Source organism: Pezoporus flaviventris, unplaced genomic scaffold (genome assembly GCF_033815535.1).
Source record: "Pezoporus flaviventris isolate CSIRO_AGI_PZ_B2104156 unplaced genomic scaffold, CSIRO_AGI_Pfla_v1 ptg000029l, whole genome shotgun sequence".
NCBI lineage: Eukaryota > Metazoa > Chordata > Aves > Psittaciformes > Psittacidae > Pezoporus > Pezoporus flaviventris.
In genome coordinates this window covers 18,048,694-18,069,638 of record NW_026892577.1, presented here as the reverse complement: position 1 = coordinate 18,069,638, position 20,945 = coordinate 18,048,694, and the positions used below count along the sequence as shown (strand labels likewise).

At 43.2% G+C, this 20,945-nt stretch overlaps 1 protein-coding gene across 3 annotated transcripts in view; it reads right to left on the bottom strand.

The window, feature by feature from the left end:
- The window catches only part of PIK3AP1 (phosphoinositide-3-kinase adaptor protein 1), a 47,728-nt gene extending 27,656 nt beyond the window's left edge, over positions 1-20,072 (bottom strand). The window contains exons 1-2 of one of the 3 annotated variants that reach the window (XM_061459369.1): positions 19,901-20,072; positions 12,044-12,460 (exon numbers count right to left, since the gene is read on the bottom strand). In XM_061459369.1, the coding sequence (XP_061315353.1) occupies positions 12,044-12,460; positions 19,901-19,913 (430 nt within the window). In that variant the 5' untranslated portion in view covers positions 19,914-20,072. The remainder of the gene's footprint in view (positions 1-12,043; positions 12,461-19,900) is intronic. The other 2 variants (XM_061459372.1, XM_061459371.1) reach the window with 2 other exon arrangements.
- Between the last annotated feature and the right edge of the window lie 873 nt (positions 20,073-20,945).

The following is a 20,945-nucleotide window of genomic DNA, read 5'->3' as shown; positions in this document are numbered from 1 at the left end:
AACAAATAAAGTATGGGATATCTCCCCCTTCTCTCCAAACCTCTCACCCCAAGCAGCTCATCTACAAGTACAGCACCTAAAAATGGATTTTCAGTTCTATAAAGAAAGTGGTCATGTTTCATTTCTTCTGTAAAGTTGGAAGTTACAATAAACGAGTTCTAATATTTCACCAAAGATATGAGCTGTATTTTATGCCAAGTTTTGCTTGAGCCAGCATGGGCACACACACTTGGGCATCACTTAGGGAAGCTGTATCCTTATGAAGGACACAACTGGGCTATTAAGAGACCTGTTGACAGGACCAGTGTTTCAGTAAACTGTGAGAAGCCAGAAAGTATTTACTTAATAACCTACTAAACTAATATATATCCTTAATACTAAAAAACCCATACATTACTCCACAGTTTTACTCTATAAAGCACATCTCATCCAAACTTCAAAGAACAGGTTTTCTTTGTTGTATTTTAGAACTACAGACATACAACTGAAAGGAGAAAAATGTCTTTACAATAGAGTGCAAGAGGCTTTAACAATCTTCATGAAAATTTAACCCAACTGAACCAATCTATTCACTTTCCTTGGTTTGGTGCTCCCAAGTGCTGCTTCCAAGTTACTGTTTTTATCTCATTATTGAAACGAAAAGGTTTTGAAAAAAGCTGAGTCACCAAAAGTTGTTTACAATGCCATGGGCAACTCCATGTCACTCCTTTAAATACTGGAAGGTGGAGATGAGAAAGTGGCCAAAATACCATACTTGGGTTGCAGGAACAGGAAACTGAGCACGTAGTTCTGGCAACAGTGAGGTTAAGAAAGTCTAGTCTGAAAAGCCACAAGAGTGGAAAGGACACAGAAAAGAAAGTAAGAGAAAAACTATGAAAAAAATACCAGGCATTAGAAAAAAGTGGTAAAATAAAACCTTCATGCAGGTGGGGATCTTGCAGAGAACAGAAAGCTAACCCACGGATCTTCTGTGGGAATATTCCAATTCAGGAACAAATGTCACCAGTAACTTCCAGTTGGTTACTTGGGCTGGGCTCAGTTTTTAATCATTTCTGGCACTCATTATTAATTTCAGATGAAAAATGGGAGTGAGGAGGCAAAGCAGCTGCAAAGCAACTGTGATCAGACTGATGCGTACAACCATCACACTTACTATGGCATTTCCTGATGTGCAGAAGCACCAGTAGGAATCCCACACAGGAAGTCCTTCCTGTATTAGTGATGTACAGAAACTGGAACTGATTAGCACCCCTTTGGAATTCTTGTCATGGATCTAGTGCCACATAGGTAACAGCTGTAAAACTGCCTACTACATATTACCTGCACCAGCAACACTCCTCACCCTCCTCTGACTTGACTGCAGATGACTACTGGATGGGCTCTTACAGTTCAGTTCAGGATCACTGCAGCCCGCCCTTACCCAATAGCTTAGGAAGGCACATTCACTCTGTAATGCTGCAGGCTGCATGGAGGCACCATCCATAAAGATCTAAGCACAAGGAAGCTCCACAGAAGCTCAGAGATTTCCCCAGGATGACAACACTCAGTAATCCTAATGCAGATTAAAGAGGAAATTGCAGTTTGTGGCCCCCTGCAAAACTCTTTTAAACTTACAGCTCTTGTTCATTAACTAGCAGCCCTGAACTGAGAGCAGGACCTGTAATGTAAAGAACTGGATGTGCTTGAGGTAACAGTGAGTCTTACAGCTGCAACGTACAAGGCCTTGGGGAAACCACACAGCCTGAATCCAGCACAGGATTTCCTCCAACCCCAGTAACAGGCAGCCTTTTCACAAATACAGACCCCTCAAAATATTGTTCTGAGTTACACGAAATTCTGCTCATAGAAACCTTATCATATGACCTTGCACAGTCATAGAATCATAGAATAATTAGGGTTGGAAAGGACCTTAAGATCATCCAGTTCCAACCCCCCTGCCGTGGGCAGGGAAACCTTACACTAAACCATGTCATCCAAGGCCTAGTCCAACCTGGTCTTGAACACTGCCAGGGATGGAGCATTCACAACCTCCCTGGGCAACCCATTCCAGTGCCTCACCACCCTAACAGGAAAGAATTTCCTTCTATATCCAACCTAAACTTCCCCTGTTTAAGTTTTAACCCGTTACCCCTTGTCCTGTTACTACAGTCTCTAATGAAGAGTCCCTCCCCAGCATCCCTATAGGCCCCCTTCAGACACTGGAAGGCTGCTATGAGGTCTCCATGCAGCCTTCTCTTCTCCAGGCTGAACAGCCCCAACTTTCTCAGTCTATCTTCATAGGGGAGGTGCTCCAGTCCCCTGATCATCCTTGTGGCCCTTCTCTGGACTTGTTCCAACAGTTCCATGTCCTTTTTATGTTGAGGACACCAGAACTGCACACAATATTCCAAGTGAGGTCTCACAAGAGCGGAGTAAAGGGGCAGGATCCTGGAAAAGAAATGTCTTCTTCCATTACCTAATAACGTGAGTACCAACACTGCCCCCACAGTACTGTTACTTGTCCAGAAAAGACTTTTCAGCTCAAAATTACTTGTCCAGAAAAGACGTTTTAGCTCAAATACACACCTGACTTCAGAGAGTTATCCAGGCTTAGTGAGGCTGCTGAGCTAAAAATAAAATAAATAAAAAACAATAAAATCTGTGCATTCATCTGACAGCAGATGTTCACACCAGAAAGAGCTATAGCAGTTTAAAATATAACTATGCCCATCACATCACTTTTTCCTCTTCCTGTTTCCCTTTGTCTTTAATTTCACCAGAGGCCCACGCAGCAGAACCAGGGGAAAAGAGCACGTATTTGGCTGCATCAGCAAGACAGGACCAGGATCTCTGCTTCAGCAGCTGGCAAGAGGGGTGTAAGCTAAGCTGCCAGTTCCTGAACTTCAGGATGAGGAGAAATATTTATACATTTCACTCATACCTACTGCAAAGACAGTAGCTTCCAGCTCAAGGATGAAATCTCTTATAACACAGAGATAAGATAGATTATCTGACCATGTCTAGAGCATGCTACAAATGCAAAGTCCATTTAACTTGTTCTTTCACTAAGGTTCAAGCAACCAAGCACTATGCCTGCCTCAAGCTAAAAGCATGTCTGGATACTACAGTTCAGAAAATGCAAGCCAACTCATCATCCTAATCCTTTGAGCTCGCAATTAGCCTGAGGGTCTCACAGGCCTACTGATCAGTTTGTGACAGGATTAAGTGTATAAATCTGAAGAACTAGCTTGGGTGCACAGGACCAGGACAGAGACAGGAAAGAACTTCTGAGGAAGATGCAGGGTTCTGGCCACCCAGACAACAGACACTGCAGACATAACCAAAATCCCAAGAAAGGGGAAAGAATAACTCAACACGTACTGAAAAAGTGTATGCATGGTTATTGATGTTTGAGACTGGCAAGATCCACATTACACCCAGCACTGATTCAAGTCTTCCTGAGAAACCACATGGAAGTAACGAGAACAACCAACTTGTTGATTAATTATTCCTTGTAGTATCTCAATTTAGGCACAATGTGTAACACTTGCATGACAGAAAAGACTGCCCACATAAAGCCCCTAAAGATGAAATTCCACCTAAGAGAGGTGGTGAGCTGCTTCGGAAAGATCCATCAGCAGATTACTGTTTGGCAGGAGGTGTGGCTCTACAAGGGGCTTCAGAACATCTAGGGCTACATTACTACTGAAAGGGCAGTTCTGCCCTCCCTGACCTTCAGATAGTCTTCCTTGCAGATATTCCAGACACATGAAAGGTGAACACTTTTGCAGCAGTCCATGCTAAAGTTAGCCTGTGCCCCTGATGAAACCTCTGCCAGAAAACTTAAGATCCACTGTTACTCTCAAGTCACTTTTGAGAAACACATCAACAGTTTTCTGTGGTAACAATGAAAAGCCATGAAAATCCTACAAAATGCAATCCTCGAAGGAAAGCAACTGTCCAAGTGCACCACAAAGGTCTTTGAAACAACCTGAAGTCTGCCCCACACATCTCTTCAGAGCTGGTCAGTAGAGCATATTTGGTTTGACCAGATACTTCTGCAAAGAAATTACTTCAGCTGTTTCAAATCTGGAAGAAGCCCTCAGAGATGGTCACTGGGCTCTTCTTTTAAATGGGTGTTTTTAAGCCCTGCAGTTCACATCAGAAGATACTTAGAAGAAGGCTTAGTCACTACCTTAAAGCAACCTGCAGGGAGATTATTAGAACTATAAAATACAGAGAAATAAGATTAGGATTTCCAATACTCATGAAGTCCATTATAGCCCTGACAACACTAGTTTCTATACTTTACTAGTTCCAGGCTATCATTTCATTGCCTCTGTCTAAAAAGCTAGTATGCACCAATGCTAGCACTGCTTGAATCTCATACCATCATGAAGAGATATGAAGTATTGCTTTTAATGTGCTTAAACTGAGACTTTATGATGCACCATTTGTTGGAAAACAATTCATCCATCCTGCAACTGGGAAAGATTCTACACCTGGGTCGGAGCAATTCCAAGTACAGCTGCAGGTTGGGCAGAGAAGAGATTCAGAGCAGCCCTGTGGAGAAGGACTTGGAGGTGTTGATCATTCAGAAAATGCACATGAGCCAGCAGTGTGCGCTCACAGCCCAGAAAGCCAACCGTATCCTGGGCTGCACCAAAAGGAGCGTGACCAGCAGGTCCAAGGAGGTGATCCTTCCCCTCTACTCTGCTCTCGTGAGACCTCACTTGGAATACTGTGTATGGTTCTGGTGTCCTCAACATAAAAAGCACATGGAACTGTTGGAACAAGTCCAGAGGAAGGCCACAAGGATGATCAGGGGACTGGAGCACCTCCCATATGAAGATAGGCTGAGAAAGTTGGGGCTGTTCAGCCTGAAGAAGAGAAGGCTGTTGAGACCTCATTGCAGCCTTCCAGTATCTGAAGGGAGCCTACAAGGATGCTGGGGAGGGACTCTTCATTAGGGACTGTAGTGATAGGACAAGGGGTAATGGGTTAAAACTTAAACAGGGGAAGTTTAGATTGGGTATAAGGAGGAAGTTATTTACTATAAGGGTGGTGAGGCACTGGAATGGGTTGCCCAGGGAGGTTGTGAATGCTCCATCCCTGGCGGTGGTCAAGGTCAGGTTGGACAGAGCTTTGGGTGACATGGTTTAGTGTGAGGTGTCCCTGTTCATGCCAGAGGGGTTGGAACTAGATGATCTTAAGGTCCTTTCCAACCCTAACATTCTATGATTCTATTTCAACTTCTCAATCCTGTTTGTTACAAATGGGTAAGGTCATTCATGCATTTCTCTCAGTATTACTTGGGGACTTAGTTAAGGTTTCTCTGATTCTTTAACCAGCTCTCTGAAGTCTTTGTGCTTTCAGCACCAGCCGTTTATAACCATACTAGCATCTGCAAGGAAGTGCATGCTACCACTATGTTCTCTCAACCTTGACTCCTGTGCAAGAGCATCACAGTTTCCTCTCCTTGACAGGCAGTGAGACAGTCAGGCTGCAGAGCTCCCATATAATGAGGTGCATTCTCATTGCACCCAGAGAGCTGACTAATACCTCGCCTGTTCCTCTTCAAAAAGCAGGGTCAAAGAAGCATATCTTTTATTTCAACACAATATAACAGAGAAAAGTACAGCTTTAAGAATTCACTTAACTTTGCCCCTTCAAAGAGGGGAAAAAAAAAGGAGCAAGGGAGGGAGAGAATACTGCAGTACAGCAAATGATCATGCTGCATTATGTCTTCAAGATCATTCTAATAAGCTGGCAGAAATAAATGCTGGATGTTATTCTCCAAGATAGGACTACTCAGAACATATTCATCCACAGAGCATCAAGAGCCAGAAGGAAACAATAAATGGTCCCCAGTTTCACATTTCTCTGTCCCTTTAGGTTTGCACACCAATTCTTGTCTCTTCCAACCTCCAGCTTTCCTCTTTTACTGTACTTCTGATCCAAACAGACTCTGAAGATGAAGTAGAGATCACGAACTTGGATTTCACAGGCTTCTCCATGCAATTTTCAATTTCCAGAACCAACTGAGGGCCAAAATGGACCTTGCAGAAAATGGCATGCACAGGATTAAAAACTCTTCAGGAGCATTATAAGGACATAGACCACAAAATAAGGGCTTGAAGATGACAGCTTGTGAGTAAAATGCAATGCCAGGATCTTCTCTAGGATGTCATACAGACAAGTAAAGAGATACCAGCAGGGCCAGAGGAACATTGCAGGAAGTTAGAGCTCCATGAACTTGGATGAGCTGACAAGCTGGAGCCCCAGAGATTCAATATTAGCTCTCTATTAATAGAATAGATTCCAGAGCATCATTTTCTGTAAGACCAAATGTTAAGGAGGTAGCTTCATACAGGCATTGATTTGGCATAGCTTCATGATCCTTCTCTAAAATGATGACCAGGGATTTTTAAATTAACTTGCAGAACTCTTTTTGGCTGCTTTATTTCCAGGTTGTATCCTTTAAGGGGGTGGCACAACTTTCCCATAAAGTACTTGGCCATGTCATGCCCCTTCCTAGCAGGATTACTTTCTGTATTCAGTGTTTCTCAATGGCCATGCTTTATGAAATTTAACAAGCAGCACAGGGAAGAGCTTCTACAACACTGAGACCCTGTTCTGCCTCCATATGCAACAACAAACTCCACAGGCACTGGAAATCACACTACAGTACCCCATCTTGTAGGCACATGTTCCCATAAGGGACAGAATAGAGTTGTGGAGAAAATGATTGCAGTTCCCAATTTATAGTATCTCAACTACTGCCTCACCTTCAAGTCTCAGTGTTAGGCTGAAAGAGCAGTCCTGACTGAAGGGCTACATGTCAGAAAAAGACACAGCATAATAGATACAGTAACTGCTACTGTCAGAGGAATCATAGAGTCATAGAATCGTTAGGGTTGGAAAGGACCTTAAGATCATCCAGTTCCAACCCCCCTGCCGTGGGCAGGGACACCTTACACTAAATCATATCACCCAAGGCCTAGTCCAACCTGGTCTTGAACACTGCCAGGGATGGAGCATTCACAACCTCCCTGGGAAACCCATTCCAGTGCCTTACCACCCTAATAGGAAAGAATTTCCTTCTTATATCCAATCTAAATTTCCCCTGTTTAAGTTTTAACCCGTTACCCCTTGGCCTGTCACTACAGTCTCTAATGAAGAGTCCCTCCCCAGCATCCCTATAGGCCCCCTTCAGATACTGGAAGGCTGCTATGAGGTCTCCACGCAGCCTTTTCTTCTCCAGGCTGAACAGCCCCAACTTCCTCAGCCTGTCTTCATACAGGAGGTGCTCCAGTCCCCTGATCATCCATGTGGCCCTGCTCTGGACTTGTTCCAACAGTTCCATGTCCTTTTTATGTTGAGGACACCAGAACTGCACACAATACTCCAAGTGAGGTCTCACGAGAGCAGAGTAGAGGGGCAGGATCTATGATTCTGTGATTCTATGATTCTATGATTCTATATATATGTATATATAAAAAGGAATATATTCCTACATATCATATCATATCTATCATACAGTATCAATCCATCTATGCATCTCTATCTTATTTCTCTCCCAGATAATGAAAGGCATTTTCTTTCCTGCACCATCTCATTGATTAGAACTTGCATGCACATTGGTTCAATTAGCTGTTGAGTGCTCATGTGTGCACTTTCATGTGAATAAAGAATAATTACCAATGTCACCATAGAGTACAAAGCACCCACACTTCAATGAATTGTTGTAATGAGATGAGATCACCCCTGTCCTATGCCAAGGTGTGCAGCTCTGAATACTTCTAAAAGCAGCTTTTTACTAGAAACCACAAAAACCACCAGATAGTAACAATGTGAGTGAATGTATTTTTAAGGGAGGGAAAGAAAGTAAAGTTTGAATCTATCCACAAAAGCCACAGACTATTTTTCTAAGATATGCTATTTGCTTTGTCATTCCTCAGGACATCTCAAGTCTAAGGGTAACATAACAGATAAATACTGGATTTCACCGTACTTTGTGTCCTGAAATAGGTATATGGTAAAGCAGAAATTCGTAACTGCATTAAAGGCCTAACACAGAGTTTGTCTGAGCAATCAAATGAACACACTGACAGTCTTCAATGAAAGACTATTAGCCAGGTCCAGGAAAAACCTGACTTTTGGCAGAAATCTTGACATACATAACAAACAAAAATTTATAGATCATCTCTGAACAGATCATTTAACATTAGCCCCTACAGTAACAGGAGAGAAGCTCATCAAACTTAAAAGTTCATTGTGAATTTAGGTCTCTAGCCCTAAATGGCAGTGACAAGCAAAAGCTAGCAACCAAACAACTAGAGATGTCAGGCTGAAAGGAATGCCCCATGTACTATCACTTCATCCCCCTGGGTTGAGACATACTTGAGAACACCTCATGCATCTGTCCAACCTGACCTCAAAACTCTGAATAGCCTATTCCAAGGTTACTTTAGCTTTACAGGCAGAGTCCAGCACAGGACCACAAAGATAATTAAGGAGCCACAGCATCCTTCATACAAGGTGAGGCTGCAAGAGCTGGATCTCTTCAGCATGGAGAAGAGTTGGGGAAATCTTAACAATGTTTACCTGATGGGAGGAAATGAAAAAGAGGGAGCCAGACTCTCCTCCATAGTGACCACTGACAGAACAAGAGGCAATGGGCACAAACTGAAACACATGAAATTTCATGTGGACACAAGAAAATGTTTTGTTACTCTGAGGGTGGTCAAACAACACATTCTCTGGAATGTGTTGCTCAGAGAGACTGTGAAGTCTTCACCTACAGAGACATTCAAAACTTGACTGGACATGGTCTTGGGCAACCCGCTTTATCTCACCATGTCTCAGCAAGGAGGTTGGACTAGGTGATCTAGCCTGAATGACTCTGTGATATGCTCTCAAGTTTCATTTGTTGTTTCACCAGGGCAACAAATGAAAGCCAGGAAGTTCATTAAATTCCCTAACATGTACAGGAGGGAGAACGACAACACCTTATGCAGTTTCTGTTATGCTATTTTCCTCCCACAAAAGCTCACTGCCTTGGTCTCTAGTATCTCACAATAAGCTAGGTGGAGTAACATCTCAGCTCTTCCTCATCTACAGGGCTCCAGCAAAATTCTCATCTTCCTTCTAACTGCCCGCTGTCCTCCATATTTACCACATATTTTCTTATACCCACTCCTGACCTCCCCCATTTTGCAAGAAGTTTGCTGGTACTAATCTTTCTTTCTTGTCCATTTCATTGTCCATTGAGCTGTGTTCAGCCAAGGCTGCATGTGTCCTTCAACAGCACTGTTCACAGCTGCTGTTACACTCAGTTATCACCTTAGCAACCTCAGGCAGATGTTGACTACCCTGGGTTTTTCCCTGCAACAGTTTGCTCGGGTACATTAAGTTCAAAGCCACTGATTAAATAGCAAATGCTCTGGAAACATCAACTTTTAAAGCAGAAAATTTGAATTTTTTTCAAGCCAACATAGGTAGCAGCTGAAATAAACTGGAGAAGAAGAAATATGCATAATACAAAACATATTTCAACCAAGCTCTGAGAACATGGGAGGAAGAGAAAGGTCACTGACTCCAAATGTGTGGCACAGACTTCCAGCTGTCCCATGCACACAGCACAGCATGGTGTGGTATCACAAGTCAAACAAGAGGGCTTAAGTGGCATGCTGGTCACTGTACCCTGGCTGCTGATTATACCCTGCCAGACCTGAACTGGCTGGTACAGTGCCATCCTGAGCATTCTCACGTCCCACAGTTATCGCATAGCCTGAAAAACTTGGTTAGCCTGGAAAACTTCCCCACAGATAACACAAGTGCCTGTAGTTGCAAACCTTCAGCCTTCTTCAATTTGCCAGGATTGAGAAACTGTGAAAGTAAAAAAGTCCCATCTACAAGACAGCAAGAGTCAGTGCCAGCACACAGTTCTCAACAAGGCTAGATGAGGGCTTCCTCCTTTCTGAATTTATACTAAACTAATAAAAATAAAATGGCTGTCACCGTCTGATGTCTGGGGGTGTCATGTTCCCATGATGCACTAAACAAACCACAGACTAACAACTGTGCTAGAAGCAACAGCACAACCTGAGCAGGGCCAGAGTGCAGGCTCTGTAGAGGTATTTGCCATCACCATGCCCTGCGTCATACGCTTCACTAGCTCAAGATTCAACTATTAGAAAGCTGCAGCTGAAGTTTGGTCATTATTGCATCAGGCTTAGTTTTAAAATGCATGCTGACACTGCTGTTAGAAGTACTGGTGAATGCACATGGAGAGTTCTTTCCAGAGGAAGACACACAGACAAATCATTTCAAATATGGTCATAAACTTTCTCTGCTAAGTACTGTAGCAATGGAGGGCTGCCTTACTCTGGAAAAGTTCAGTTTGACGCACAGAACGGACTTAACTGAGACCTTCTAAGAGCTCCTGACTTCAAAATCCATCTTCATCTAAAATACTAGCAATGAAATCCTGGGAGCAGAGCACAGGCTGTGTTTCTCTATGGGAGAGGTCTGCTGCCACAAACACTCTTACTTTAAGTCACTTATGCCATGATTGGCTGCAACCAGACTGTAAGGCAGATGCTAATTTATATTACCAACCAAGAAGAAAGTTTTCCCAGTTTCAGCCAGAAAGGGAACTATGTACACCTGGGGTTGTCTTCTCTCCAGGAGAAGTATCAGAACATTTGCATTTGAGGCCATTCACAAAACCTGGTATGTAGAATCACACGACGGAAGAGGTCACCTAGTCATTTTTTTCCCCACACAGAGGAAGGATCTGATACAGTCAGAAAAGTTAAATTAATCTCTGTTCAGTTTTCTTTTCCAGAGTACAAAAGGTCAGCCACTGTTCTCTGTCTTCTTCCAGGCTTAAAGCAAAGGAGCCAGATTATTTTAGTCCTAGGTCATCCATTGGGAAACCAAGGTGGTTTAGGGGTGTTTGAAAGGAAGATGCAAATTTTAGTTTATGTAGGTTTTGAAAAGGTACTAGGAAATATCTGTTGTGATCTTGTTACCTGAGAATACCATCTTCAGCACAATCCCTAAGTCATCTTTTTTCAGGGAAGCTGTTTTGGCCAAGATCATAACTTAAAGATTTATTTTTACTGTGATATATTTGGCATTGTCATTATTGCCATTATTATCCTGGCATAAAGCACCTTTATGCACACACCACCAGACACATTAGAAGACTGCACTGACTCATTTATACCACTAAATACAGACAAATCCTAAGCCAACCACCCGACTTCAATCCTGATAAGGCAGACAAAGAACACTACAACCCTATGCATGGCAGTGTCATAAAAACATCCTAAGCAGCATGACTCCCCAGAGCTCTCCACCTTCATTTCCACAGAAATTATAGGAATGGAGTACCACACACACCCCCAGAGTTTAGGAAAGTTCAGACCCAACTGAAACTCAGTACACTGGGCTTCCGTAGTCTCCTGCTCACAAGTCCTCTGTGAGTGCAAAATGAGGTGATCACTTGTGGACTACTTCAATTATTTTTAAGGCAATCAGTGCAATTCTCCAGGTAATCTCTGCCATTCTGTCATAAGTAACAAGCTGATCTGCTGCCAGTATGGTTATATCTCTGACTTTAGGCCCAGTGATAGTAAATACATACTAGACAAGCTTATTTTGGTTTTGGTATGACAAATGTAAGTCCAAAGGAAAAGATAATTTTCCATCAACTAAGGTCAATAAAGTGCAGGGCACAATATTTACAGGCATAACTTCAAAGGTACTCAGTTTTTATTTTTTATTTGCATTCAAAGCCAGGCACCTAAAATAACCTCCAAATTCAGAAGTTCTCTGTAAGTCATCAGTAACCTGTCCTGAACTAGGAACCAGTGGACCAGACATAACAAAATCAGCTTGCAAAACTTCCTAGTTTACAATGGTTGTGCAACTTTCTCTAGTTTTCTGTTTCAGTAAAACATGTTACCACTGTTAAAATAAGGATAAACAATACCACAGATCTCCCTCCTCCAACCCCTGACCAGGAAGCATAACTCCACGGCTGCTACCTTACCTTCTGAAATAGCCTTCTTGACAGCTGCAAGGTAAGCATCAGGTTCATCATCATTTGTGAGTTCTTGCCACTGAGACCAGTCCTTGAAAAAGTTCAAATAGTCATCACAGTCTGTAACACCGCAGAACAGCTTGACTACTTTGTGGGGGGGGCATAAGGCTTCCTGAAGGCTCTGCAGAATGGGAGGGAGATAAAAACTCTGCACCAGTTCAGCAGATAGCAAAAGGATGATGCTCCGACTTCCACTGAAAAGGTCCAGCTCCTGCTGTGAGATGGCTGACTTGCCTTCCAGCTGGTAGCTTAGAATCCGATGCTTTCGAATGTGCCGAGTAAAGAGGAAGAGGTTCTGGAGGTACTGACACCATTCAGTGGCGTCACTTGCATACACAATCAGCACATCATATCCTCCAGGGGTTCCTGTACAGGTACAAGATGATCACAGGGAGGAAGATTAAATTCAAAGCAAGAACTGACCCACAGCTTTGCAGCAAAAAACCCATAGGGTTGTCCCTATAATTCATGTCAGAAGCTCCAAAGCTCTTCAAAAGAACAGCAGATATATCCAAAGTGAGGTGTTCACAGCCACAGAGCATGGGTGAACTCCTATCTGCATTTAAACCACTAAAATGTAAGTAGTTTTTTAATTTTCAAAAACCTTCTTATGAAAAAAGTATTCCCTATGTAGTATGAAACAAATCACATGTGGAGATTTACAGATTTAAAGCATGCTGATAGGAAAAAAACCCACAAAAACTCAACCTCCAAAACAAACTAGCTTGAGAAGGGGGGTTCACCTTTGTGTGTGAAATGAAATCATTTTAGGTAACTATATGGTCCCTGCAACACAACTGCAAACCATTATGCACTCAAGCAGAGTATACAATAGACATAGCACACCTAAAATAAGAAAGGCCTATATTTAAATGAGATCCCACAACGCTTACAGGAAAGCTATGGCTTTCATGGTGTTAGACATTTGCTCTCATTGCAGCAAAGAGGAAACTGCCTGCAAAGTATGCATGTAACTGAAGGGTACACCAGCCCCTCTGCTCACAGCATAGTTCAGCATAGTTCAGTCATTCAGGCTTCAGATGTTTTACAAGCCTGTGTTGGAGTCCTTCCCCCAGAATGGTCATACAAATGTTACCCAATCACTTTGGCATGTCAAACTCTCTCTTCAGAGGGGAAGATCTAATAGAACAACGGTGCAGCCCAAAACAGACCCACCAAAATGAACTTATTCCATAATTCCCTAGGCTCCTACTTACACACTCCTGCATTTCTGTGCTCTGGAATGAAAGCACTTTTAAAACTGCTTCCAGCTTGCCAGGATGCTTACATACAGACTGAACAAGTATGACATGATATGGTGCTCTCTCACCAATAATAAGAAAACTTTTAAGTCTAAACTTATTTTTCTTGTTTACCTGTGAAGAAGTGTATCCAAATTTGAGGATTATGGCTCTGGTCCTATAGTAAATTTCAGTGCGGAGCATCTCAAATCTTATTAGCAAATTGTCATCTAATGCCAGTTTCACTCTTTAAAAGTGTCAAAATTTCCAACTCATCTCCATCCAGAAGCAAGCAAACAAAGACAGATTTTCCTAATTAAAGTAGAAGGCAATGCCTAAAATATGGCATGCCAAAAAGAGCATCTGCAGAGAGTGGATTTATCAGAATTGAAGATGACAGTTTTGTAGTCGCCTTATTAAAATTCAACCAAAATTGAACAGCCTCCAAAGGCTACACCTTCCCAACAACCTTCATTAAGAAATGAAGGCTGAAATGATGTATAGGCTACTGTACCCCTGCTCTAAACCAGACAATTACCAACTTCAGATTGTAGTTGAACAGAAGTGGCAAAGTTAGGAAGTGTGGAAATGTGCTCTGTTCTCAACCAATAGGATTATGGCCACCGACATAAATGGGAAGTCTCTAGCAGTGACAGGATGATGTCCTAGCTATGAAGAACATGGACACTGCAGTTCAACAGTATTCACTAGAATAGCTGCCTGTTTCTGGGTGAATACAGTTCCTGAACCCCAGATGGAGGCCTGTAAGAGTCAGCATTCTCAATGGCGAGGATCCAGCAAACTCATAAAGCAAACAAACAGACCCAAAGCCTTGGGACCTTTAAGGTAAGAGAGCAGAATTGCTGTGAAAAGAAAATGGCTTCAACACCAGTGAGAACACCAATATGCCAAAACGCCCCTTCTGGCTGAACACCACTTGACAAAGTCAACAGAATCACATGAGCAGAAACAGGAAAAGTAAGCAGAATTCAGGAGGTTAGTTGTTTTATCCTAGAAAGGGAGGAGCACAAGAGACTTCTGCTTCTTTTTTACATGGAGTCACATGAAAAAGATGAAGGGTGATGGACACAAGTTAATTACTCCTGGGGAAATTCCAACTGGATACAAGAGGAAAATTTTTCACAGTGAGAACAATCAGCCATTGGAATTATCTCCCCAGGAAAGTGGTGGAGTCCCCCAATGCTGGACATTTAAGATTCAGCTGTACGGGGTGCTGGGACATCTAGTCTAGGTCATGCTTTGCCTAGAAAGGTTGGACCAGATGATCCTTGAGGTCCCTTCCAAGCTGGTATTCTACGATCCTATGATTCTGTGATTCCAGTGCCACATGTTGATGCACACACAGTACCTTGGGAAAGGGCAACACAGCTATTTGCTGAGAATGGAGACCATACCCTACAGCACAGCCAGCTGAGCCAAACCTCATCAGAGAGAGAGATGATGCAGCAGCTCCCCAAGGTATGTCCAGGGCTCCTAAAGTCCCACCTTGGCAGCCTCCAAGAGAAGTCCCACCTCTGGACACTGGGGAAAGCAGCAGTTGCCTCCAGAGCATTTTAATGTTCTATTAAATGGAACACCAAATCCTACCATGCCTTTTTTAAAAAGAGTACAGCTTCCACAACTAAGCCTGTTAGCAAACAGGAACTTCTCCAGTCCTTCAATGAAAGGAAGCAGCTGCGCCTGGAGGGGATGCAGGGTGGGGGAGCCACTGATTCTAAACGCGCATTGCACTGTAGGGGCACTAAGTATCCGAGAAGCTTCCCTTCTCCAATACGCAGGCAGAAGACGCAGACTTGACAGACTCTGCAAGTTCCCTGCCACCATTTATATCCCCAGAGACGACACCACCCAGAGCAGTGTAGCCTCTGCAACCTGCAGGAAGGAACTTTACCTAGTGTTTAGGAAATGTGTTGATTCCCTAGCTAGTATTGCTCTACTGGCACACTGTTCGCCTCAACAGAGCTGTGCCAGCTCTTCTCAGCCCTCTTACCTCGGCCTTTTACACTTTTAGGATAAACTGAGGAACGGCGCTTTTAAAAGAAGAACTGAGAAATAAAATTACTGACTCCACTTTTAGAGCCAAGGAAACTCTCTATGTTCATAAGCAAAAATACTGGAAGAGGATCTTAAAGAGCTTAAGTCAGCAACAGGACTGTTTCAAAGAATAAAAATCCAGAAATAGTTTCAACTGCAACATCCCATTTAAATGAAGGATGACACAGGACTTACTTTCCTAAATCACGCTATTATTTGTCTAACCAAATACTTTCCTTTGCAGTACAAACTACTGCACAGTCCTCGGAGGAAAGTGCAATAAATAGAGAATACAGCACATTTTGGGGGAGTTTTTCCTGCAACTTGTCACATATCAGTTACAGAAAAACCCTAAGAGCACACTTTGAAGCACAATGTATGTTCCAATTACTTTAAACATAGAAGGAGACCCCTAGGTGAACACCAAGCATTGTATTTCTTTAAACCCTGACCTTAGATGGATGCTTTGACAACAGGCTGGTTTTGGAAAAGCAAACACAAGGAAGCCTTAAATTCAAGTAAAAAAGATATGAATAGTATATGCAATTGCATGATGGAGAAAGATTTGCATCAGCCAGCAGTTTCAAAAGTTTTTTTTACTCTCTCAAGTGTAACCTTGTTAGTTTTACAACAAAATTTTAACAGTATCTTCTTTCTGCTGCGACTGCATCTTCAGTGCTCAGTTGCTCACTCTATTATACAGCAATGCTAAAAGACTGATGAGATTACAAACTAGTACTGTAGAAATGCTAACTGTGGTGGAAGGCCCACAGAATAAATAGCACAGAGACAGAACATGATACAAAGCTTTCCCCAGTTTATAAACAGAATGGAAGGGAATAAAGCAATTTAGTCAAAAATCACAGAAGACCCACAGCAAGAGGATAAAAATATCCTACAGTGATACACTGTATCATGCCTTCATAGCCCCTCATTGAGAAGCAAACAAATCAGGGTCATCTTTAGACCATGTCTGGGAGAAGTGAGGCGACAACGCTTGAGTCCAGAGCAAACATGGGATAGTGGATTAATACCATATTGCAAGGTTCTGATTACCACTGCAATAGCTAAAGAATACTGCAGGAAGCTGGCATATCTGCGCTGTGTAAGACTACATGGTGCCCAATTAACACTTCCCAAATTTGAACCAGATGTCATCAACTGTTATTACCTATTATTTCACTGAACAAGCCGAAAGGTTTGACCTTTTTCAATTTACAGATCATAAATAGTTTTCCATTGTACTGTTGGTCCCATAAAGGCAATTCAGGGTCTCTAATAATAATTACACAGCTTTTCTGTGTCATCTTTCACATCCCTCTCCTAAGCAGACCATGACTTCTCATTGTTCACAGACAAGGTAAAAAACTGACAGAGAAATCCATTACTCCAACCCAGACGACCATACACAGTGGCAAGTAAATCTATTTTCATCTACTAGATCAAATCTCCCCCAAATTGTGACTAAGTGAAAAATCACTACAGAGCCTCTAAAGCTAATTTCTCAGATTGCTTTCAGATTCACGTGTATGGAGGATACACAAATATGGCAGCCCAAAATATCAATCCTTGTATCCTGGGTTCAGCAGTAGCGGTCATTTTTCTCCTTCTTAGTAGCTGGTGCAGTGCTGTGTTTTGACTTTCGGCCTGGGAACAGAGCTGATAACACTGATGTTTTAGTCTGGCCAAGGACTTCCTGAGCTTCATGCTCTGCCAGGGAGGAGGGGAGGCTGGGACAAGGCAGAGACAGGACACCTGACCCAAACGGACCAAAGAAGTATTCCATATCACAGCACATCATGCCCAGGGCGTAATGGAGAGTTACCCAGAAGGGATGGGGCTGCAGGGTTGGATGAGGTATCGGTCGGTGCTTGGTCGGGCTGGGGGGGGCGAGTTATCGGTCAGCGGGTGGTGAGGTGTTGTATTCTCTTCCCTTGTTATTTCTCTTATCATTATTATTATTGCTGGTAGCAGCAGTAATTTGTGTTATACCTTAGTTACTAAACTGTTCTTACCTTAACCCGTGGGAGTTGCATTCTTTTCGGTTCTCCTCTCTGTGATAAACACATAAATGTATTGGCTTTCGCAAATCATAGGCGTGGTTATGTGGATATAACTGTACGAGTTTACAATAGCAGAAACAAAACTCTCTAAAGACACAAGACTAGACAATAAGTTAAAAAGGTTCAGATCTCTTGATCAAAACAGTCACATAGCAAAAGAATTTGTAAAGGTAAAAGAAAGAAGGGGGGGGGCTTGATATAAGGTAAGCTAGTGCCTGGAAAAACATAGAGTTAAAGTACTTTTTTAGCTTAACTTAGGTTGTAGAAAGAGAACAATGTTTATGTTGTAAGTCTGTGGAATGTAGTGGCCCCACTAAACATGAATTGTTTCACACTAGTCTTCTAAAGTATCTTTAGTTTTATTAAAGAACAATGTTTGTGTGGTAAGTCTGTGGTGAGATAACAGGATTCAGTGGCCCCACTAAACATGAATCAGTTATTTCACACCATCCTTTTACTTATCAGTTAGTTTAGAGACAGAGCCTCCCAAACATCTGCTAGCTTGAGATACTCCTTGTCTGCCCATCCTGCAATAAATTTTGCAGGAAGGGCACACTGTTTTAAATCTTTACTAGTTATCAGAATAATTACAGATATAGCTGGTTGTGTGATTACTGGGGGGTCCAACTGTGCCAAAAGTGAAAAGTACACTGTGAGGAAGACTGCTTACTTCATCTTGAAGACCCCTACTCACAAGAGGAAGACTGTTCATCCTCAAGACCCCTGCCCACAATCACAGCAGAGCAGTGCGCAGACGCTAATAGGAGGAGACTTATAATAACAAATTCTTGAAGCTAGTTATAATATCCCCCACCTATACGTGGGAATTATGAATATGTATGTAACTAATGTAATAGTGAAAGTATATAAACCTGTAACAAATATTAATCACTTGCGCCTCTGGCTACAGTCATGTGCCCAGCGCTGTTGCTTTTGCTTTACTGACTTTGTCCCTCAATAAAACCTTGTTATCTTGTTTAGAGGAGCGAGTTCGTATTTCACATGTCCATCCCTCCGGGAGTAGGGGAAGGGAAAGAAGGGGGGGAGTGAGTGAACGAGCTGCCTGCCTGGTTTTAAACCACCTTGGTAGAGGAGGATTCACATCCTATTAAAGACTATTAGTTGTGATATAAATAAAACCCAACCCAAGGTGTCTTAATAATCAGATTCTTAAAGAGAGAGCACTTCCAAGAGGTGGTAGGATGTTAACAGAAGTCCTCAGCATTTTTCATATTTCTGTGCCTAAAGTTTATGTATTTAAGTGACGTACGAGGAGATAAATGCATTCTTTGCCTAACTGGAATGCATAACAAAGTAACAGTGATCACAAAATAATTATTAACATCCTAGAGACCTCTCACTTTGACTGGAACAGAAACCCTTTGCTTTAAACAAAAACAGCAGAATCAAAGTAGATAAGCTTTGCGAGCCAAACTTCAGTGATAGGAACAACAGATTTGCATTATGATATGTGGACCTAAAGTTGTTCTACTTTAAGAGTCTCTGTGAAATCACCTTCTGTTTATAAGGAGAAGAGTAGTTTTACCCACAAGTCTCCTGAGGCCGCAGTTTAACTTATTTTTACATTACAAGGAGATACGCGCCAGTGAAACACGAATGTTACTTCACACCCTGAGAATAGCACGTTTTCCCTTTTTTAGATAAAACACATACACTTCCGTGCAGGGAGGGGAATGTGCAAACTGGGCACTAACAAGGCTTGCACAGTATAAGTTAAACCCTTCTCCCCTGGAGTTTCCAGCTCTACTCTAACCACTTCTACCTGAACATGTGTTAGCTAAAATATTTTCATTGATGGCAAACTAGCTCAGTTTGTTTGTGATCCTGTGCCATTGTCACAAGGGGCACCAAGTCATATCCTAAAAAGGAAGTATGCAAATGCAGGGGGATAAAGCAGTATTTAGGAAGAACTGACTTCTCTGCAAAACATCACAGAAAAACACCTGAGCTGAAAACCAGCCAAACTGAACAGGGACACACTGCTGTACAGAATACCCTCCCTTAGAGCTAGCTGAGCTGCCAACCCGAAGTACACTGAAGGCATAGCTCTGTCAGCACCTGCCCTGTGCTCAAGCCAAGTGGAGAAAGATAAGGCATAACGCCCAGCAACCTGGCTGCGAACAAGGGCGCTTCTGCTGCTCTGAAGAGCCCCGGAGCTCCCCTAAACTCGGGGAAGGGACCCCGTTTCCCCTTTCCCCAGCAGCCGAGAGCAGGGGGGAGCAGAGGCGTTCAACAGCACCGCCCCGCAGTCGCGACAGGACGCGGGGCTCCGCTACGTCCCCAGTTACCGGCACCAACGCGCGAGACAGCTCGCTCACGGGACGGGCTTCGCGGAGAGCGGGGGGGGGCAGCGCCCGCCCAGCCCAGCCGGGCAGAGAAGCCCCGTCGCTCCCTTGGCTCCCGGGACAAGAAGCCGCAGCACCTACCTGGAGCCGCCATGGTGCGGGACTCGCGAGGAAGGCGCCGCTCCGCTTCCCTCACATCACCGCCGGAACGGCGAGTCCCCCCACAGCCGGTCACTTCCCCGACCCCGGCCGGGTGCTGCACCGGGCTCCGCCTCCCGCCCCGCCGCCCGGGAGGGCACACGGCAGCGACGGCGGCCCGCGACGCCCCCTGCAGAGCAGGGCACGGGGAGGCTCCGGGCCGGCCTCGTCAAAGCCAGTAGTGCATCCCCCCCTCCAGACAGGTACACAGCGGGAGCCTCCTGCCACTGGAGGGAAATTCCAGCTGGCTCCAAACACACATTCCATGGGTGGCCGAGCAAACAGCGCTACAGCGAGGAAAGCTTATGTGTTATGGTGATACAGAAACTCCTTATCGTTAGTCACAAGAAACTTAGAGCAATAGTTGTGGAAGAGAACAAGAAAGACCTGATCCATGTACACTCCTAAAGTTGGCTTTGAATTCTGTCTCCTATGAGCAAGGAGTTTTATTTTTTCCTAGGGGAAAACAAATTGTTCCACGTAGAATGAAGCATCTTGGTGTTCTGTATTTCCCTCTAGAAGATGCTGTCTTTTAACTTAGATTTACCTGACTCTGTATGACTATGCTCATGTTTGAGTACAGAGACAAGAAGCAGTGAAAGGACACTGTTGAAGTTCTGAGAGTAAGATTCAATTTAATTTTGTTGCTAGAAAACAAGCAACAGATTCTGCCTAAATAATTGCTTATTCCTTTGCAAACTTGCACTGATTTGTGTTCAGAAACACATCTTTGGTAAGAACTAGTAAAGTCTTTTCTTGCTGCACTTCAGCAAAACAAAAGCAGATACCTGACCAGCTAGATTCCCAAACAATCATTCCCCAAGCAGTCACTGGACATTGTGCTTGCAGCTTATTTACTCTTACAAATGCTAACGTTTAAACAGAGCTGGTTACAAACACGAATCAACTCTTTCCTACTAATCAACTCTGACTTAGAAGTTGGTCAAACTCTCCTGTGACCTCCAAATCTTTTTTTATCCCAAACCTA